Source organism: Bacillus rossius, chromosome 1, assembly GCF_032445375.1.
Source record: "Bacillus rossius redtenbacheri isolate Brsri chromosome 1, Brsri_v3, whole genome shotgun sequence".
Taxonomy (NCBI): Eukaryota; Metazoa; Arthropoda; class Insecta; order Phasmatodea; family Bacillidae; genus Bacillus; species Bacillus rossius.
In genome coordinates this window covers 145,547,417-145,561,841 of record NC_086330.1, presented here as the reverse complement: position 1 = coordinate 145,561,841, position 14,425 = coordinate 145,547,417, and the positions used below count along the sequence as shown (strand labels likewise).

At 37.8% G+C, this 14,425-nt stretch overlaps 1 protein-coding gene across 3 annotated transcripts in view; it reads right to left on the bottom strand.

Annotated features, from left to right (window-relative positions):
• The window catches only part of LOC134546250 (choline transporter-like protein 1), an 85,860-nt gene that overhangs the window by 38,759 nt on the left and 32,676 nt on the right, over nucleotides 1–14,425 (bottom strand). For 2 of the 3 annotated variants that reach the window (XM_063388942.1, XM_063388944.1), the window contains exons 2-5: nucleotides 9,388–9,462; nucleotides 6,252–6,356; nucleotides 3,598–3,773; nucleotides 1,764–1,850 (exon numbers count right to left, since the gene is read on the bottom strand). In XM_063388942.1, the coding sequence (XP_063245012.1) occupies nucleotides 1,764–1,850; nucleotides 3,598–3,773; nucleotides 6,252–6,356; nucleotides 9,388–9,444 (425 nt within the window). In that variant the 5' untranslated portion in view covers nucleotides 9,445–9,462. Of the gene's footprint in view, nucleotides 1–1,763; nucleotides 1,851–3,597; nucleotides 3,774–6,251; nucleotides 6,357–9,387; nucleotides 9,463–11,752; nucleotides 11,902–14,425 lie in introns of all 3 variants that reach the window. The other variant, XM_063388943.1, reaches the window with a different exon arrangement.

Below are 14,425 nucleotides of genomic sequence, written 5' to 3'. Positions count from 1 at the left end.
TCCCCATGACTTTGTAAATGCCCCAAGTATTACATTCTACTTGAGATAAATTGTTCCAGTAATAAAAAATTTGCTTACTAATTTTGATATTTAATTTTTTAAAATTAATTTTTGATTTTTTTCTTCTGGTTGGTATTATTATATGCCTATGTTATATTCTATAACAATTATTTTATGCCCAGGATTCCATAAGAACCATGTTGTCAATACCGTTCAATGTTCTTCGGGCACCAGTTCCCCCCCCCAAAACTGATCACTGGATCCGCCCCTGACAGACGCCAAATGTAAAAGTTCACAAAAATAAACTTAAATAATTGAAACCATAAGATGAACAAACATCAAATTCAAAACAAAATGTAAGAACTTAATAAAACATTTAAATAAAGGTTTATATTAAAAATAACATATTTCAATACCACCTAGAAGGGAACGGTTGTTGTCAAACGGCATCTGTAGCTTGCATAGTTCATAACAATCAAAGAATTAAAATATTAACAAACATTATATTATTAAATGTAAATAAACAGTTTTGAATTGACCACTGTGACTTGTTCAGTCACACTATTAACATGGTTTTTTAATATCTTTCAATTTCAATATTTTAATATTTTTTCAACATATTTCAATTTTGTATTTTAAAAATCTAGATATATATTGCTTCAAAACATGATGCAATTTAATCAGAATTTGTCACAAGCATTTATATAACTAACCTGAGTATAATTAGTCAAGAAAAAATATAAATATTTACTAATATTGAAGAGCAAAACCATAGTTGAAATTTAAGTTCTAGGTTGGCTTAAAAACGGTTGTGTTAAAGATATTATTTTTCAAATTTACGAGGAAGGTAGGGCAATTCTCCTAATTATAATCTCCTCGCAACAGTTAATGGCCCTATGCTATTTACTTTTGCAGGACCCTAATATTTGGGAGAGTGGCTTTACCAAAGGCACTCCTACCCTTTTTGGTGGTTATAAAAGCCCCCAGAGGAAGAGGTGTTTCCTGAAATATTTGAAAAATAAACTCTTTAACTCATTCTTTCCAAGCCAACCATGAACTTAAATTTTTGATGGTTTTGGTCAACTATTTATATATCAAAAGTTCAAAAATTAATAACAATAAAGATGAATTTAGTGTTATTAAAATCTGAATAAATTATGATTAAATAATGTAATGAATAGTATTCTACTAATTAATGATGAACATTTTACTTAATAAGAGCATTGTTATAGTAAAAGAGCTGGTGCGGGTCCCTAGAAATAGACTTAATTTTTCATCCTACCATCGAGGTAAACCCACACATCTAAAAAATATATCTTGAAACTTAACCAGGCCCAAAGATACCAATGCCCTCCTCCACTTACAGTCCCCTTTATTTTCCTTTGTATTTCCAGCTCCTTCTCATCCCTACTTGTAATCCCTGCTCACGTGCAGAAGACACTAATCTGTCTACATCCAATTATTTAGTGTATGATCAGGAGTCTGTTTAAAAATGCTGAAGGTGGTACAAATTACTTTGTTTTAAAGTTGTGGCTATAAATACCGCAAATAGGTATGCATGTACAGTTTTTTTTAACAATTGTCTTTGTCGAATCAACCAACATGCACATTCAAACACACTTGGGTACAAAAAAAAATTATGTATTTGAAAATAAACTTTGATTGAGGTCTAACCAATTCTTTCACATTTTAGGTGCTAGACGTTAGGTATTGAATGATGATGCGTGTTTTTGCAATCCAGCGGGCGTGGGGACGGTACTCACAAGTCGGGCAGGCACTGCGACACGCACTGCCGGTTCAGGTTGACGGGGTTCAGGGGCGTCACTTCCGCCTGCGTGACCTGCAGCAACCTGCAACACGTCCGTGTCTGCCTTCACCGCGTCGCTGCGCTCGTTATGGCCCGTCTACAATAGCAATGTCCTAAACTGTGTCCGAAGGACACTCGTTGCTGATTTGTCCACGTGACCCTCTGACGTCATGCGTCAAGTGGGCGAAGGTCCGAACCTACCAGGTCCGAAGACATTCGTCAATTTGAATTTTTTGTCCCAACCTGTGTACTTCGGACACAGCAAAAGAACAGAACACTCACGATATTTGAATTTCCGATTCCCGTTTGAAAACGTGGTTTTTGTTTTTGTTAAATATCTGAATAAATATACAATATTGAACTCCCACAACTTTCATAAGTTCAATCTCAAACTACAAAGCATCAAAACAATAAACAAAAACATTTGATTTGGCACATTTACTGCGCTCTGGTGACAACTTTAGAAATCAATACATTCGGACATCGGACATCGAAATTGTGGACAGGGCAGTTTTCGGTGAGACAATGTGACGTCACTCACATTCAGATAAGGACACGGACCACGCACAGGTTCGGACTATTGTAGACGGGCTCTTAGAAACCCTCAGTTACATGCGCGAAGTGCGTCTGGAACTGTTCCGGTTGCACCCAAGGACGTGCGCATGGGGAGGGAGGGATGAGGCATTATATCCCCCCCCCCTTTACCCCCAGAAATTCTAAACTATCTGTCATTACCACCAACAAATGGAAATAACTTGAAAGCAAACAGCGGAGAAAGTGGTTTTATCCCTCCTTCCCCTCAAATGGAATTATTATGCGTACGCTCTTGGTTGTATTGGTCATTTAAAAAAAAATTCCCAAACAGCTCCGTAAAGGTTTACACCTATGGTTTTCTTAAGGACTTCCGTTTACCTCTCCAACTTCCAATATGCTGGCAGGCTTGCCGATTATTGAATCTAGACTGTCACACACGCCATGTTGATTTCTTTCATTACTTTCATTTAAGAGCTATTTCAAAATTTTAACTCGATGCCTTTCCTGTATTTCGAGGTATCTATTTAAAATTTTAAAAATAGCCCTTAAATAAAAGTAATGACGGGAAAAAAATTCAGCATGGTGCGTGAGACCGGGCCTTGAGGGGTAGTATTCTAAATTCATTTTATTTTTATATTTTGTGTTTTTGCGCATTATTTTTAATGAATTCGTAATATAAACATATTTATATTTTTATAATTATTTTCTTCTGCTAAACAAGTCCTCATTAAGTTTTTTATTAACGTAAAGGCAACATTTTACGTCAGTGGTAGGATGTGCTGAAAGCATTCAATCACGTGGTATACAGTTAGGGTTACTATATGCATCCTTCCTCTTCAAATACTTTTTTTTTAGTTAATTATTTATAAACCAATAACAAATTATATTTTTTTCTAAAATTCTGAAACTCAGGTTTTTGTGGTTATGGGAGAAATAAAAAAATAATTGATATAAAGAATTATTAACTAAAAATAATTGAGGTATTTGAAGAGGAAGGCTAGATACATACGGACGGTATACGACGTGATTTAATGCTTTCAGTATATGCTAGGACTGACAAAAATGTGCTTTTGAGTTCATAATAAACATTAAATAAAGGCTTTATAAGTAGGAAAAAACTTTTTATAAACAATTAAAATTCAGTTATATTATTAATATGTTTGAAATCATGTGCAAAACAATAACATTTGGAGGCAGATGAATGTAGGAGCTGCAGTGACGCTGTGTGAGAAGCGCAGTGAAGCGCGGTGCGGCACCTGTAGGCGGTCTTGTCCTCGCCGTAGCAGTACGGCTCGCTCGGCGTGGCGGAGGCCGCTATCAGCCTCAGGTCATCGGGCGCGTTCCTGCGGCCGCACACGTTGCCGCAGATGTCGTAGCCGTTCACGATGCGGTAGATGCTGCCGTGCACGGCGCAGTACGCCACCAGCCCCAGCTGCAAGCGACAACCCTCTACACTCCTGACCACACCAGGCCTTTCAAGTTGGTTCAATGTATTTACAAACATGCATTTAAAATTTGTTTTAATGCTACTGTACTGTGTGAATTTTTTTTGAACGTTAGAACTTGAAAAATTTAGATAAAACCAAAGTAAGCGCGGATCCAAAACATTTAGGGGTGGGGGGAAGGGGGGTTAAGTGTATTTTACACCTCCCGAGTACGAATTTTTGAATTTTTGATTTTATATTCCGAAACACTTAAATTCAAGTGATAGACTTTTATTTCATTAAAAGTTGTATGAAACTTCTAAAGTGCAGTATATGAGATGATAAATTTGATAAACATTCCAAGGCAGTCACTTGTTAATTTAATTTCATGTTTTTCAACTGCATTGTAGGATAGCCCATACCGATAAGTTTTTCTGGAGCCGCCCCTGAACCACAGTTTTAATAATGACGTTTCACGGTGTCTCGATTTAACTGAGAGGCATCCATACCACTCAAAACCCTTACTTAGGTCATTCGCCCTCCCGCAAATTCACAGCTGGGTCCGCCACTGCGCAGAGTTCAGATGAGGCGAAGCCACACAAACCGGGCATGACTGTCATATGATCTCCTCAATGCTTTCTTTGGACTAAAGAAAATGTGTATTTTCAATATGGAGTGTGACATGTAACTTGTCTCAAATTTGACAGTTCTCAAAAGTAGTAGGTACTAATTGTCTACGTATCCTTCAGCCATTGTCGTTCTGCCAACAGAGTTTGTAAACAACTTCGACGGCGTTGTTAGTGTTCGTAAACAAATGTGATGCTTTGCGAGTGACAGTTGGAAAATGGGCATCACTTTTACTATTTTTGAAAACTTTCAAATTTGAGACAAGTCACACGACACAGTTTATATCCACCTCCTCTCTGATTCCACCCCCTCTTTCCTTCGTCTATAATCCTGAGGAAATTGTGGACAGTATAATTCGTCATAGAGAAACCAATATTTGCCAGTAAAATATCTATGCGATGGCGGATATAAATTATTTCTAACTGAAATACAACAATGTCAAGAAACTTTCAAAGATCATATTTTGGAATCAATTTTTCAATAGAGAAAAACCGCATCCAGTGAATGCATTTCATTTGACTTCTGAATGGTTAACTGTTCACGAATAATGTGTGAGCACACTGCAATATACAAGTGATTCGTGATGAAGTGGAATAAATGAAGGATCTGATGACTGAGGTTATTTTAAGGGTTACCAACCTTCACAGCAGATATTCCAAACACACCATCTCCGGCGGCAATGCGTTCCGCGGCCATTCAATATATATAAATTCTATATTAAATACATATAAATATATATTTTCAATGGTATAGTTTTCCTCTACAGTCTCCAAATTGCGTCGAAATGGCGTATCCATTTCCATGTGGTTCTCGTGCGTTCTTTTCGCTCTTGCGTATTTGTTCTAAATGGAAAAAGTTCACTTCAGGCAAGTTAAAGAAATTTGAAACGTTAAAAAACCAGGTAGTTGCCTGGCACGCAGTCGTAGAGGGGAGAGTCAACAGGATTGTGATCCAACCATCAAAGCAATAAAGATGTATGCACGTTCGTAGTTTACCTTGCGACCAAAGAATCCGCGAAATTTGCGTTGTCCATCCACACGTATTTCGATTATAACTCATGTTGATAATAACATTTTGCACTCCAAATTACGTCAGACATCATCGCCTTCGTTTATTCCACTTGGTCACGAATCACCTTGTTCATGGATAACCTCGCAGAGGATATTAGCAATGAGCTTTTTATTTAAACCATCAGCGAAAGAGCGAGGCATCGCGATGGTAGGAAGCTGGACCCGCATTCTCGAGGTCCTGGGTTCCAATCTCCACTCCTCCTGATTCCCTATTCCTTTTACCATGGTCTCCTGGAATCACTCCGTGCTCGGGTGGTTCCTTATGTACCATGGTCGGTTCCTTTCCCGGCCTCCCTGAGTAGCGACGAGAAGTTGAACTTGAAGTTTTTAAAGTCTCTCATAGAGAGCGCTCGTGACCGTCTCCCCATAGCAGCCACCATTCAAAAGCCACACAAGTTATAAATGTCATAACTTAGAAGATTCTAATTTTAAATTATCATAACTTAGAAGCTCACAGCTCGAAATTATATAAGTTATAAACACGTAACTTACAATCGTAATAGCAGAGAAAATCATAATTTAGAACCGTCACAAGTTGGAAACATGTAGGCCCTAACTTAGAAACGCGCAACGCTGAACTACACAACTTAGATAATGGCATCTTACAACTATAAGTTAGAAACACATACGCTAGAACCACATAACCTAGAACTGGGATAACTTGGATAATTCTACATTATGTTTCTAACTGATGACAGCAGCGTGGCAGATGCTCAGGCTGTGAGGTTGGCTGCTGGAGGAGGACTGCTCCAATGACAGGCAGCCACCTCGCACTCGGGGCCCACTCACCAGCGAGGTGGTGAACGCGATGAACAGGAGGAGGAAGAAGACGTCAGTGCAGCCCCTCTTGTGGCCGAGGTTCCTCTCACCTCTGCCACGGGCGGCAAGTTCCAGCTGGAGAAGCCACAAGCCACACATGCATGCAAGAATTAGTGCAGGACATTATGTGCGAGCTGTAAAATGTCACGCAATTGATGGTAACTATCATGGAGTTAGGAATTATCTAAAGATGCTGTGTATTCTGTCAGGGCCATCCAGAGAAACTTAGGGCCCAGAGGTAAATAATTTTGTCGGTCTCTCTCCTATTATTTAATGCCCAACTTTTCCAACACCACAACTAAAAATAAATTCTAAAAACTGTAAACGTGATTTATGCGTATCGCATAATTTGCAAGGTTTCCCGTGAATTCTATTAACAATATACTTTAATTTTTGTCTTATCGAGGTAAAGTCAAAATTAAAAAAATATATATTCTCAAAACTCAACTGGGGCTCCTTATGATGCCCGAGCCCCGGGAACACCCCCCCCCCCTTCTTTACCCTCTCTAATGGCAGCCCTGTTTGCTGTGACATAGTTGAAGTCACTTTCTACATCACCATCGCCATATTGAAACATCCAAAACATTGTGTAAATTTTGTTTGACCACACCTGATACAGTTAAAAAGTTCGAATATGAATTTATAAAGCTTAACACGCCCACTTCCATGATTAAAAAAAAAGTCCTTTAAAACAATTTCCACAGCATAAACACAACACTTCACCCAATGTTTTGGGTATATTCACTTAGTGCCCATGTAGTAATGCATGCGTGGCCACCCCGTGGCCCACACTTGTGTGACATTTTACTGCTATTATGTAACATTTAATTAGTATCTGGTAACAAACGTTGCAACAAAACATTAAATGCAGGGAAGCTATCGAAATAAATTTACAAGTAAAGCACTTGAATAAAGGTGGTGACAGGAAAATATAATTACCAACGTGGTTTGCTAGAGCGACCTTAAAAAAGTGAAGGGGACCTTTTGGGGAAAATTTATTTCCCTCCTTTTTTAAGTCACTCAAATCCACACTTCTTTAAGACTATTAAGGCTTTGATCGATCGGTAGTAAATCAAAGTAGTTCCACGACTTAATTTCTTATTGAAAGTGCTGCTTTATTATGGATAGCCACTGAATATTAGAGAAAGATTTAATGTACAAGAAACACACTTGTGAGGTTGCTTGGCTTGTGGGTTCTAGGAGCATCAAAGGCGAAGAGTTCACCAATCGCCATCTTCAGAGCAGTGACTCATACAATATACGCGAAAACCTGTCCTGTTGGCTCCAACTTTGGACCAATCAGAGGCTCCTTTCCTTCTGGTTGGCTGGTTTGGCCTATCATATACAAGCTTCTGAGATTGGTTTTAGCTGTTGGCCAATCAGTGACCTTTTCTCCTCTAGTTGTCTAGGCCAGCGGTTCCCAAAATGTGTTCCGTGGAACCCTGTGGTACACAGGGGCTCCGTGAGTCAGGATTAATCCCACTAATATTATAAATGTGAAAGTTTGGATGGATGGATGGATGGATGGATGGAAGGATGTTTGTTACTCAATCACGCCAGAACTGCTTAATGAATCTGGATGAAATTTGGCCTACAGCGAGCTCATAACCAGGTTTAACACATATACCACATATTAATATGAAATTCCATCCCTAAGGGAGTGAAAAGTGATAATTTCATTTTATAACAGAAAAAATCATAGATAATAGACATACAAATAGCGAGTGAGTGTCATTTCTCTATGTCTGCCACACGATCATACACATAGCAAGGTCTGGCATATTCATATTTTTCTCCTTGGTGAGACCAGCCCGCTTAGTGGAGCTCGCAGCGACTAGCAAAATAAAGGCGCTAATGACAGTTTTGTTCTTAACTTCGTCTGTAGATAGATTTACCTTGAATTTTAAACGCACCATCGTTTGATGCGTTTGTCATGTCTTTAATTTTCGTTTGTTTGTGCCGTATGCGTTCCTATACCATTCATCTGATTGCGATGAAATATTGGTGAGTTGTTATGCGCATGCCCGTGAAGGTTTCTGAGACGTATAACTACTTTGTAATAGTTGGAGCATGAATCGTTTCAAAAAATGTGTTCATTTCATATTATATAGCGGCACTTCGTCTGTTTTTGTTGTATAAGTGCGCACGCATGACACAATTTATTTAATTATAAAAGAGCGACAGAGTTAGAGTGATATATATATATATATGAGTGAGATAGAGAGAGACAGAGATAAGTTGAGATAGAGCGAGGTATAGAGAATGAAATGGGATAGATAAAGAGTTATATAGATGTATAGAGCTATATAGAGATTTGTATATAGAAGAGATAGAGATAGTGGGAGGTATATATGTATATATCATGTATATATGTAGATATAAAGAGATAAATAGAGATAGAGATATATATGTAGATAGAGATAAATATATATTTAGAGAGATGGATAGATTATTTGTATATGTGGAACTACTCAAACATATTACAAAACAAAACGGAATGAGGCATTGCAATGCATACCGAGCATTTGCTGGATAATGGAATCTTTTCAATATTAGTAATATCTTATTTTTCAGCTTTTTTCTATGGTGCTTTATAGAGTCTAATTTACATACAGACCACCAATTTTTAGATATATACAGGTAAATAAGTATACACTGGCAGAACAACGTCTGTCGGGATCTGAAAGTGATATAAATGTATTTTGCACACTTGACATTCAAATTAAGAAGACAATTACTAACTACATCTGATTTCGAAAAAGGTCTCCTTCACCATGTGTTCAGCCCGGGCAACGCCGGGTACTGCAGCTAGTATAACATAAATCAGACAAAATTACTGTCAAATAACTTTATTTGAAGGAGTTGCGGTTCCGCCAAAAGAAGAGTCAATCATAGGGTTCCCTGGCCGAAAAAAAAATTGGAAACCGCTGGTCTAGGCTATCTGGCCAGTCAGGGACGGGAAGAGACTGCTACGCTGACGATGGCGACTGCAATGTCGGCCGAAACGTCGGTGCTTTACTTCTGACGCGGCTGAAACACACGGGCCAAGAAACCTCGAACTTCAGATAATATGTTTGTGAACCTTAGGCTTCGCATCTTAACTTACATTCGTGTCCTGGTCGGCCGGCTCCACCTTATCCCCCCCGCTGCAGCATCCCCCCATCGCTCCGGATCTCTGCTCCTGGAACACCGTCGCACATCTCGAGGTCACGTGATCAGCTCCTCGCGACAATGTCATGGTTCGGCTAACCGCGCTGCAGCAGCAATTGTAGATCTCTCGACGAGGTTTGTAGTGGTCTCGGCGCCTTCCGCTAGCGGCGACACAGTGTCCGGTCCCGTGCCCGTTCCAGGTCATTATTCTATATTTACGTTCCACCCACTTGCCGACTTATTGAATGGCTGAACTTTCACAAATACGTTTTGTATAATGAACTGACAAAGATACATGTTCAACGTTTTTGTGCAATACAGATAAGGAGAATGAAATCAAATATAAAACTGGATATTTATAGGTTTAAAGTCAATATTATTAGCTTCTATGTTATATGGTTTTATTTCATTAAAAAAAATAGTTAATGTTATCTGGCCTTTTAATATCATTACAACGTTTTGTGATTTAAACGTATAAAATAATTAAATACATTTTTGGGAAAGAATTTTAAACTATTTTCAGTTATAGATTCCATTAATTTTTCCCTATACATACTGCAGATAATTGTTAAAAAATCAACTTTTACGTCAGTTAATCATGCAGAGAGTGATCTATGTATATTTATATATGTATATAAATATATAAATTCGGCCACTCAAAAATCTACAAGTTTAACCATGTAAAACGTAAATATAAAATAATGACCGGGGACGGGACATATCCCTGTAACGTAAGGCTCGGTCTCACACGCCATGATTTATTGTATAGTTTTATGTAACGATATTTCTACATTTTTAACTTGATAACTTGATACCTCCCTTGAATTTGTCGTTCTGCCACAAATATTTTCAACAAATATTCACTTGGTGTAATATCATGGGTGTAAAAAGTCACTCAGGTGATGATAATTACAAAGTGTTACACGACATTTTACATCCATGATATTATGAATATATGTTGAAAATATTTGTGGCAGAGTAACAAATGCAAAGGAGGTATCGAGTTGAAATTTTAGAAATAGCCCTGAAATAAAAGTATTGACAAAAAAAACGAAATAAAAAAATTGGTTGTCTGTAAAGTCGGTTTATGGACGATAGTTTAACGTGACCACGTCATAACAAAACATTGATGAAATGATTGATCCAGAAGAAAATGAAATATCATATTCGGCCTGAGACTGAGCCGAATAGGTTTTTTCAAACAAACCATTTAGGCATTAAAAATATTATATTCTTTGAGGAAGAAATTTTTTTTTAAATTTTTCTATCTTTTGTATGATAAAATCTACCTCTGCATACTTTTATGAATAAAATTGAATCATTTTTAATGAATTATTATTTTGTATGGATACAAAGAAGGAGTGAAATGAGATCTACAATTTAATAAGTAAATTTACTTTTATTTGCATTCTTTAATTCAAATATATTTATTACTTTTGAAGTGTCGCACGCGCCGTATTTATTTTTACAAGTACAAAAAAAAAATATTGCAGCGGGCCGGGATTCGATCCGTCAACTTTAGAATTGGCAGTCAGCGATGCTAGTCGCACAGCCACGAGGCCATAAGGGAGATAATAGTTTCAGATGTTATATATATAAAAAATTTTGTTTTGTGTTGTGGAAGTTTTAAAACGTATTTGAACATTCAACATTACTTTTAAATAACCGTACCGATTGTGCTGAAAATCGGTGGACGATCGTTAAATTACATAATATTAATAATTCAAACGACGAAAATATGATTCAAAAGTCAAATCGATGGTTGTTCCAATCGAGTGGAAGAGAGATGCCACGCATGCGTACAATGAGCATGAAGAGAGATGCCACGTATGCGTACAATGAGCATGAAGAGAGATGCCACGCATGCGTACAATGAGCATAACAGGACACAACCGTAGTGGGACATCCGTAGTGGGACAATGTGCGTTACGGAACACTTTTTCGTGCGTGCAGCCGGCGTTCATCGATTTATTAGACGTTGTCACGTCAAAAATCAAAATGGATGTGAGAACGCGTCTTAAAACATACCCGAACCGGAACCCAGCGGCTGTTCTGGTCGACGGACCGCCGTAAGAGATCTCCAAATTACCTATACTGGATGATAAACGAGATGTTATTGGAGTAAAATATGACAAATAACGGCCATATTTAAAATACTTACAGTTCAATTTTAGCATTATAAGAATGACGAATACAATAGGCCTAATAACCCATTCAGCGTAAATGGTGATATATTTTACCGACAGTAAAATAAAGTTGAACATTACAATTGCGTGTGACAAGCTTACAAAAAATGTTCAAAAATGTTTCCGTTTACATACATGTACTCGGTCGCACGCTCATGCGCCGCTCGTGTTGCTATGCGCGGCTGCCCACGGCTGTCCACGGCTGTCTTTGATTACTGTAGCGGCGTCTGTGCCGTCCTTCGGCGAGCAGCGTCCATCCGTCGCCATTCCCAGTGAGAGGTTAACTATAAGCACGGGCGGATCCACAACGACGATCAGGGGAGGGCCAAAGTAAATTTTCTAATACAATTTCAGTACATTTAGAAGAGAAAAATTTAGTACATTTCATTTGTGGTTCAAAAACGTCTGTTATCTATAGCACTGCAGTAAAATAATAATTTAGTGAGTTTGAAAAACTATGATTAGGAATTAGGACAAAATCTGAAAATTATTCAGGATACAGGGGGAATGGGGGTATACAACTGCGCCCCCTCCCCCCTCCATTACCATGATCCACAAGTGACTGTAAGGAATTTCTACTTTGTTTAACTACTCCGTCAATACTGGGAATATGACCCACACATATTTTGCTCCAAATGATATGAATAATAAGCTTTATGAGTGGCGGTAACTCGTAAATCATCTTTATGTAATGTTAGAAAACCGTTTTGATGCTAAAAATGCACAATTTGTAGACATGAACACGAAGTCCCACAGTTAAAGTAGAGAGATAGAGGGCATGTTCGATTTAGCAGTTTTGCGAAGAGCCTTATTTAGGGTTTTCTATTTAAAATTCGAATGTTAACTGTCCACCGTCATTGTTATTCAAGTATGGTTACAAACTGAAAGTTACCTTACATCAATCTAAGGTACGATGTTTTAAAATCAAACCGTCGGTGATTTGGTTTTAAGTAAACAATGACATTCAAAACCGTTGGTAACATCCTCAGTTCTCACACTTTTTTCGCAAGCGTAAAACGTGGCGGACGTTGCCGTGAACCGGCAAGTATTTCTCGGGGTGCTCCAACAAGCTTTTCTAGTATCATTACCATTTGTCGTAATTAACTCAAAAGTTCTAATTAATTCATTTATTCATAAGTTCCCACTTAGATCGGTGTATGTTAGACGTCCACTATCGTGGTACTTTTACCGTTTATTGAGTATTGACCATATACCTATACTATGTTGAAGACATGGTACGCAAGTTTACCACATTTGACTTCAACGCAAATAAATAATCAAACCTCAATATAATTTTTTAAAAAAATTTAAATCATTCAAACTGTGGACATTATGTTAATATCTCGCACAAGCAATGAATAATGTTGAGGTAAACGGCTTCAATATCAGCACAAGCTTGCTTGCTTGGCTTGAATGGTTTTATGACTATCGAATACTTCCTACACGTAGGGGAAAGTGGGGAAATACCGCACACTTAAGGAATAAGTGCTATAAATTGAAATTTATTATTTATTTTAAAATATGCTGACTAATTATACGAACCTAGCTCTATACCTTTTGCATCTCTATAATATAATCTGCAATAAACTAATAAGTTTATTTACATTTTACAACAAAACAAAATGTTGCAATTGTGCGGTATTCCCCACCCCATGGGGCAATACCGCACACACCATGGGGCAATGTCGCACATCATATTATGTACAAGCACCACATCATAAACTAACTACCGACTATGTAGCATAAATTACACACTCCATATAAACTTTGTATTACATTTAGACCTTTGGGAACAATATAAAACTAAGACATGTATATCAGGCCAGAAAATTGCACATTAGAATTATTTCTACATAATGAATTATTAATTTTTTTATGTTTTCCTCTCACAGTCCACCAAATCAATTAGCTTTGCAAAAGTCACACACAAAATTTTCTGCTGTGTCAGATGCGCTACAGTCAGCATGTACCCATCCCGAACAAAAACACATCTGAACCCCAACTCCTTATTTCTGCCAAACTCCCTACAAAACATGCACGTGTCACTTGAATCAGGTTTAGGCGTAGTTGCAATTTTGTTAAATAATTGGTCAAGATCGTCAATATCATTGTCATCGCATAAATGTGCAAAAGAATCTGCATCACTTGCTTCATCGGAACTGGCAGTGTCAAAAAGTTTCATCTTTGGACCAAATTTGCTTATTTTCTTACTTTTATTTACTGTCTTCTCAAGCTTCAATTTCTTATTGCTGGTGCTCATACGACTGTCAGGATTCACTTCTCTGTTATTAGCTTTTAGGTTTTTTTTATGTTCTTGCTTGTTTTTTCTTCATAGCTTCTTCAAACACTTTAGTTGGAGTTGCAGTGAAAATTAATGAATGCTGCCTAGACCGATGCCTAGGTGTTGCCTCTGAAGGTCCAGCTGTAGGTCTAAGACAAGGAATGGGATTTACATCAGAAAACCTAATGGAAGTTGTAGCAGTAGATAAATCCTTTTCAGTAGGCCTAATGACAGTTTGCTGGTAACATTCAGCATTTTCACTCGATTCATTCACAACATTTTCTTCCTGAATGTTTTCGTTTTCACTGACTGTAGGCCTAACCGTATGATCATGACTATTCTCGACTTCACTTCTTTCTGCGACATCATCAGAAACAGTTACAAGGTCAGACGTACACCTGGAACTTATCTGAGTGGTAGGGAATGTAAAATCATCCTTTGTGAATTTATCAAGATTCATGGGATAAATACCTGCAGCAGAGAATCCAGAAACTCCTTTCTCAAAAGTCGCAACCCTCATAAATGCT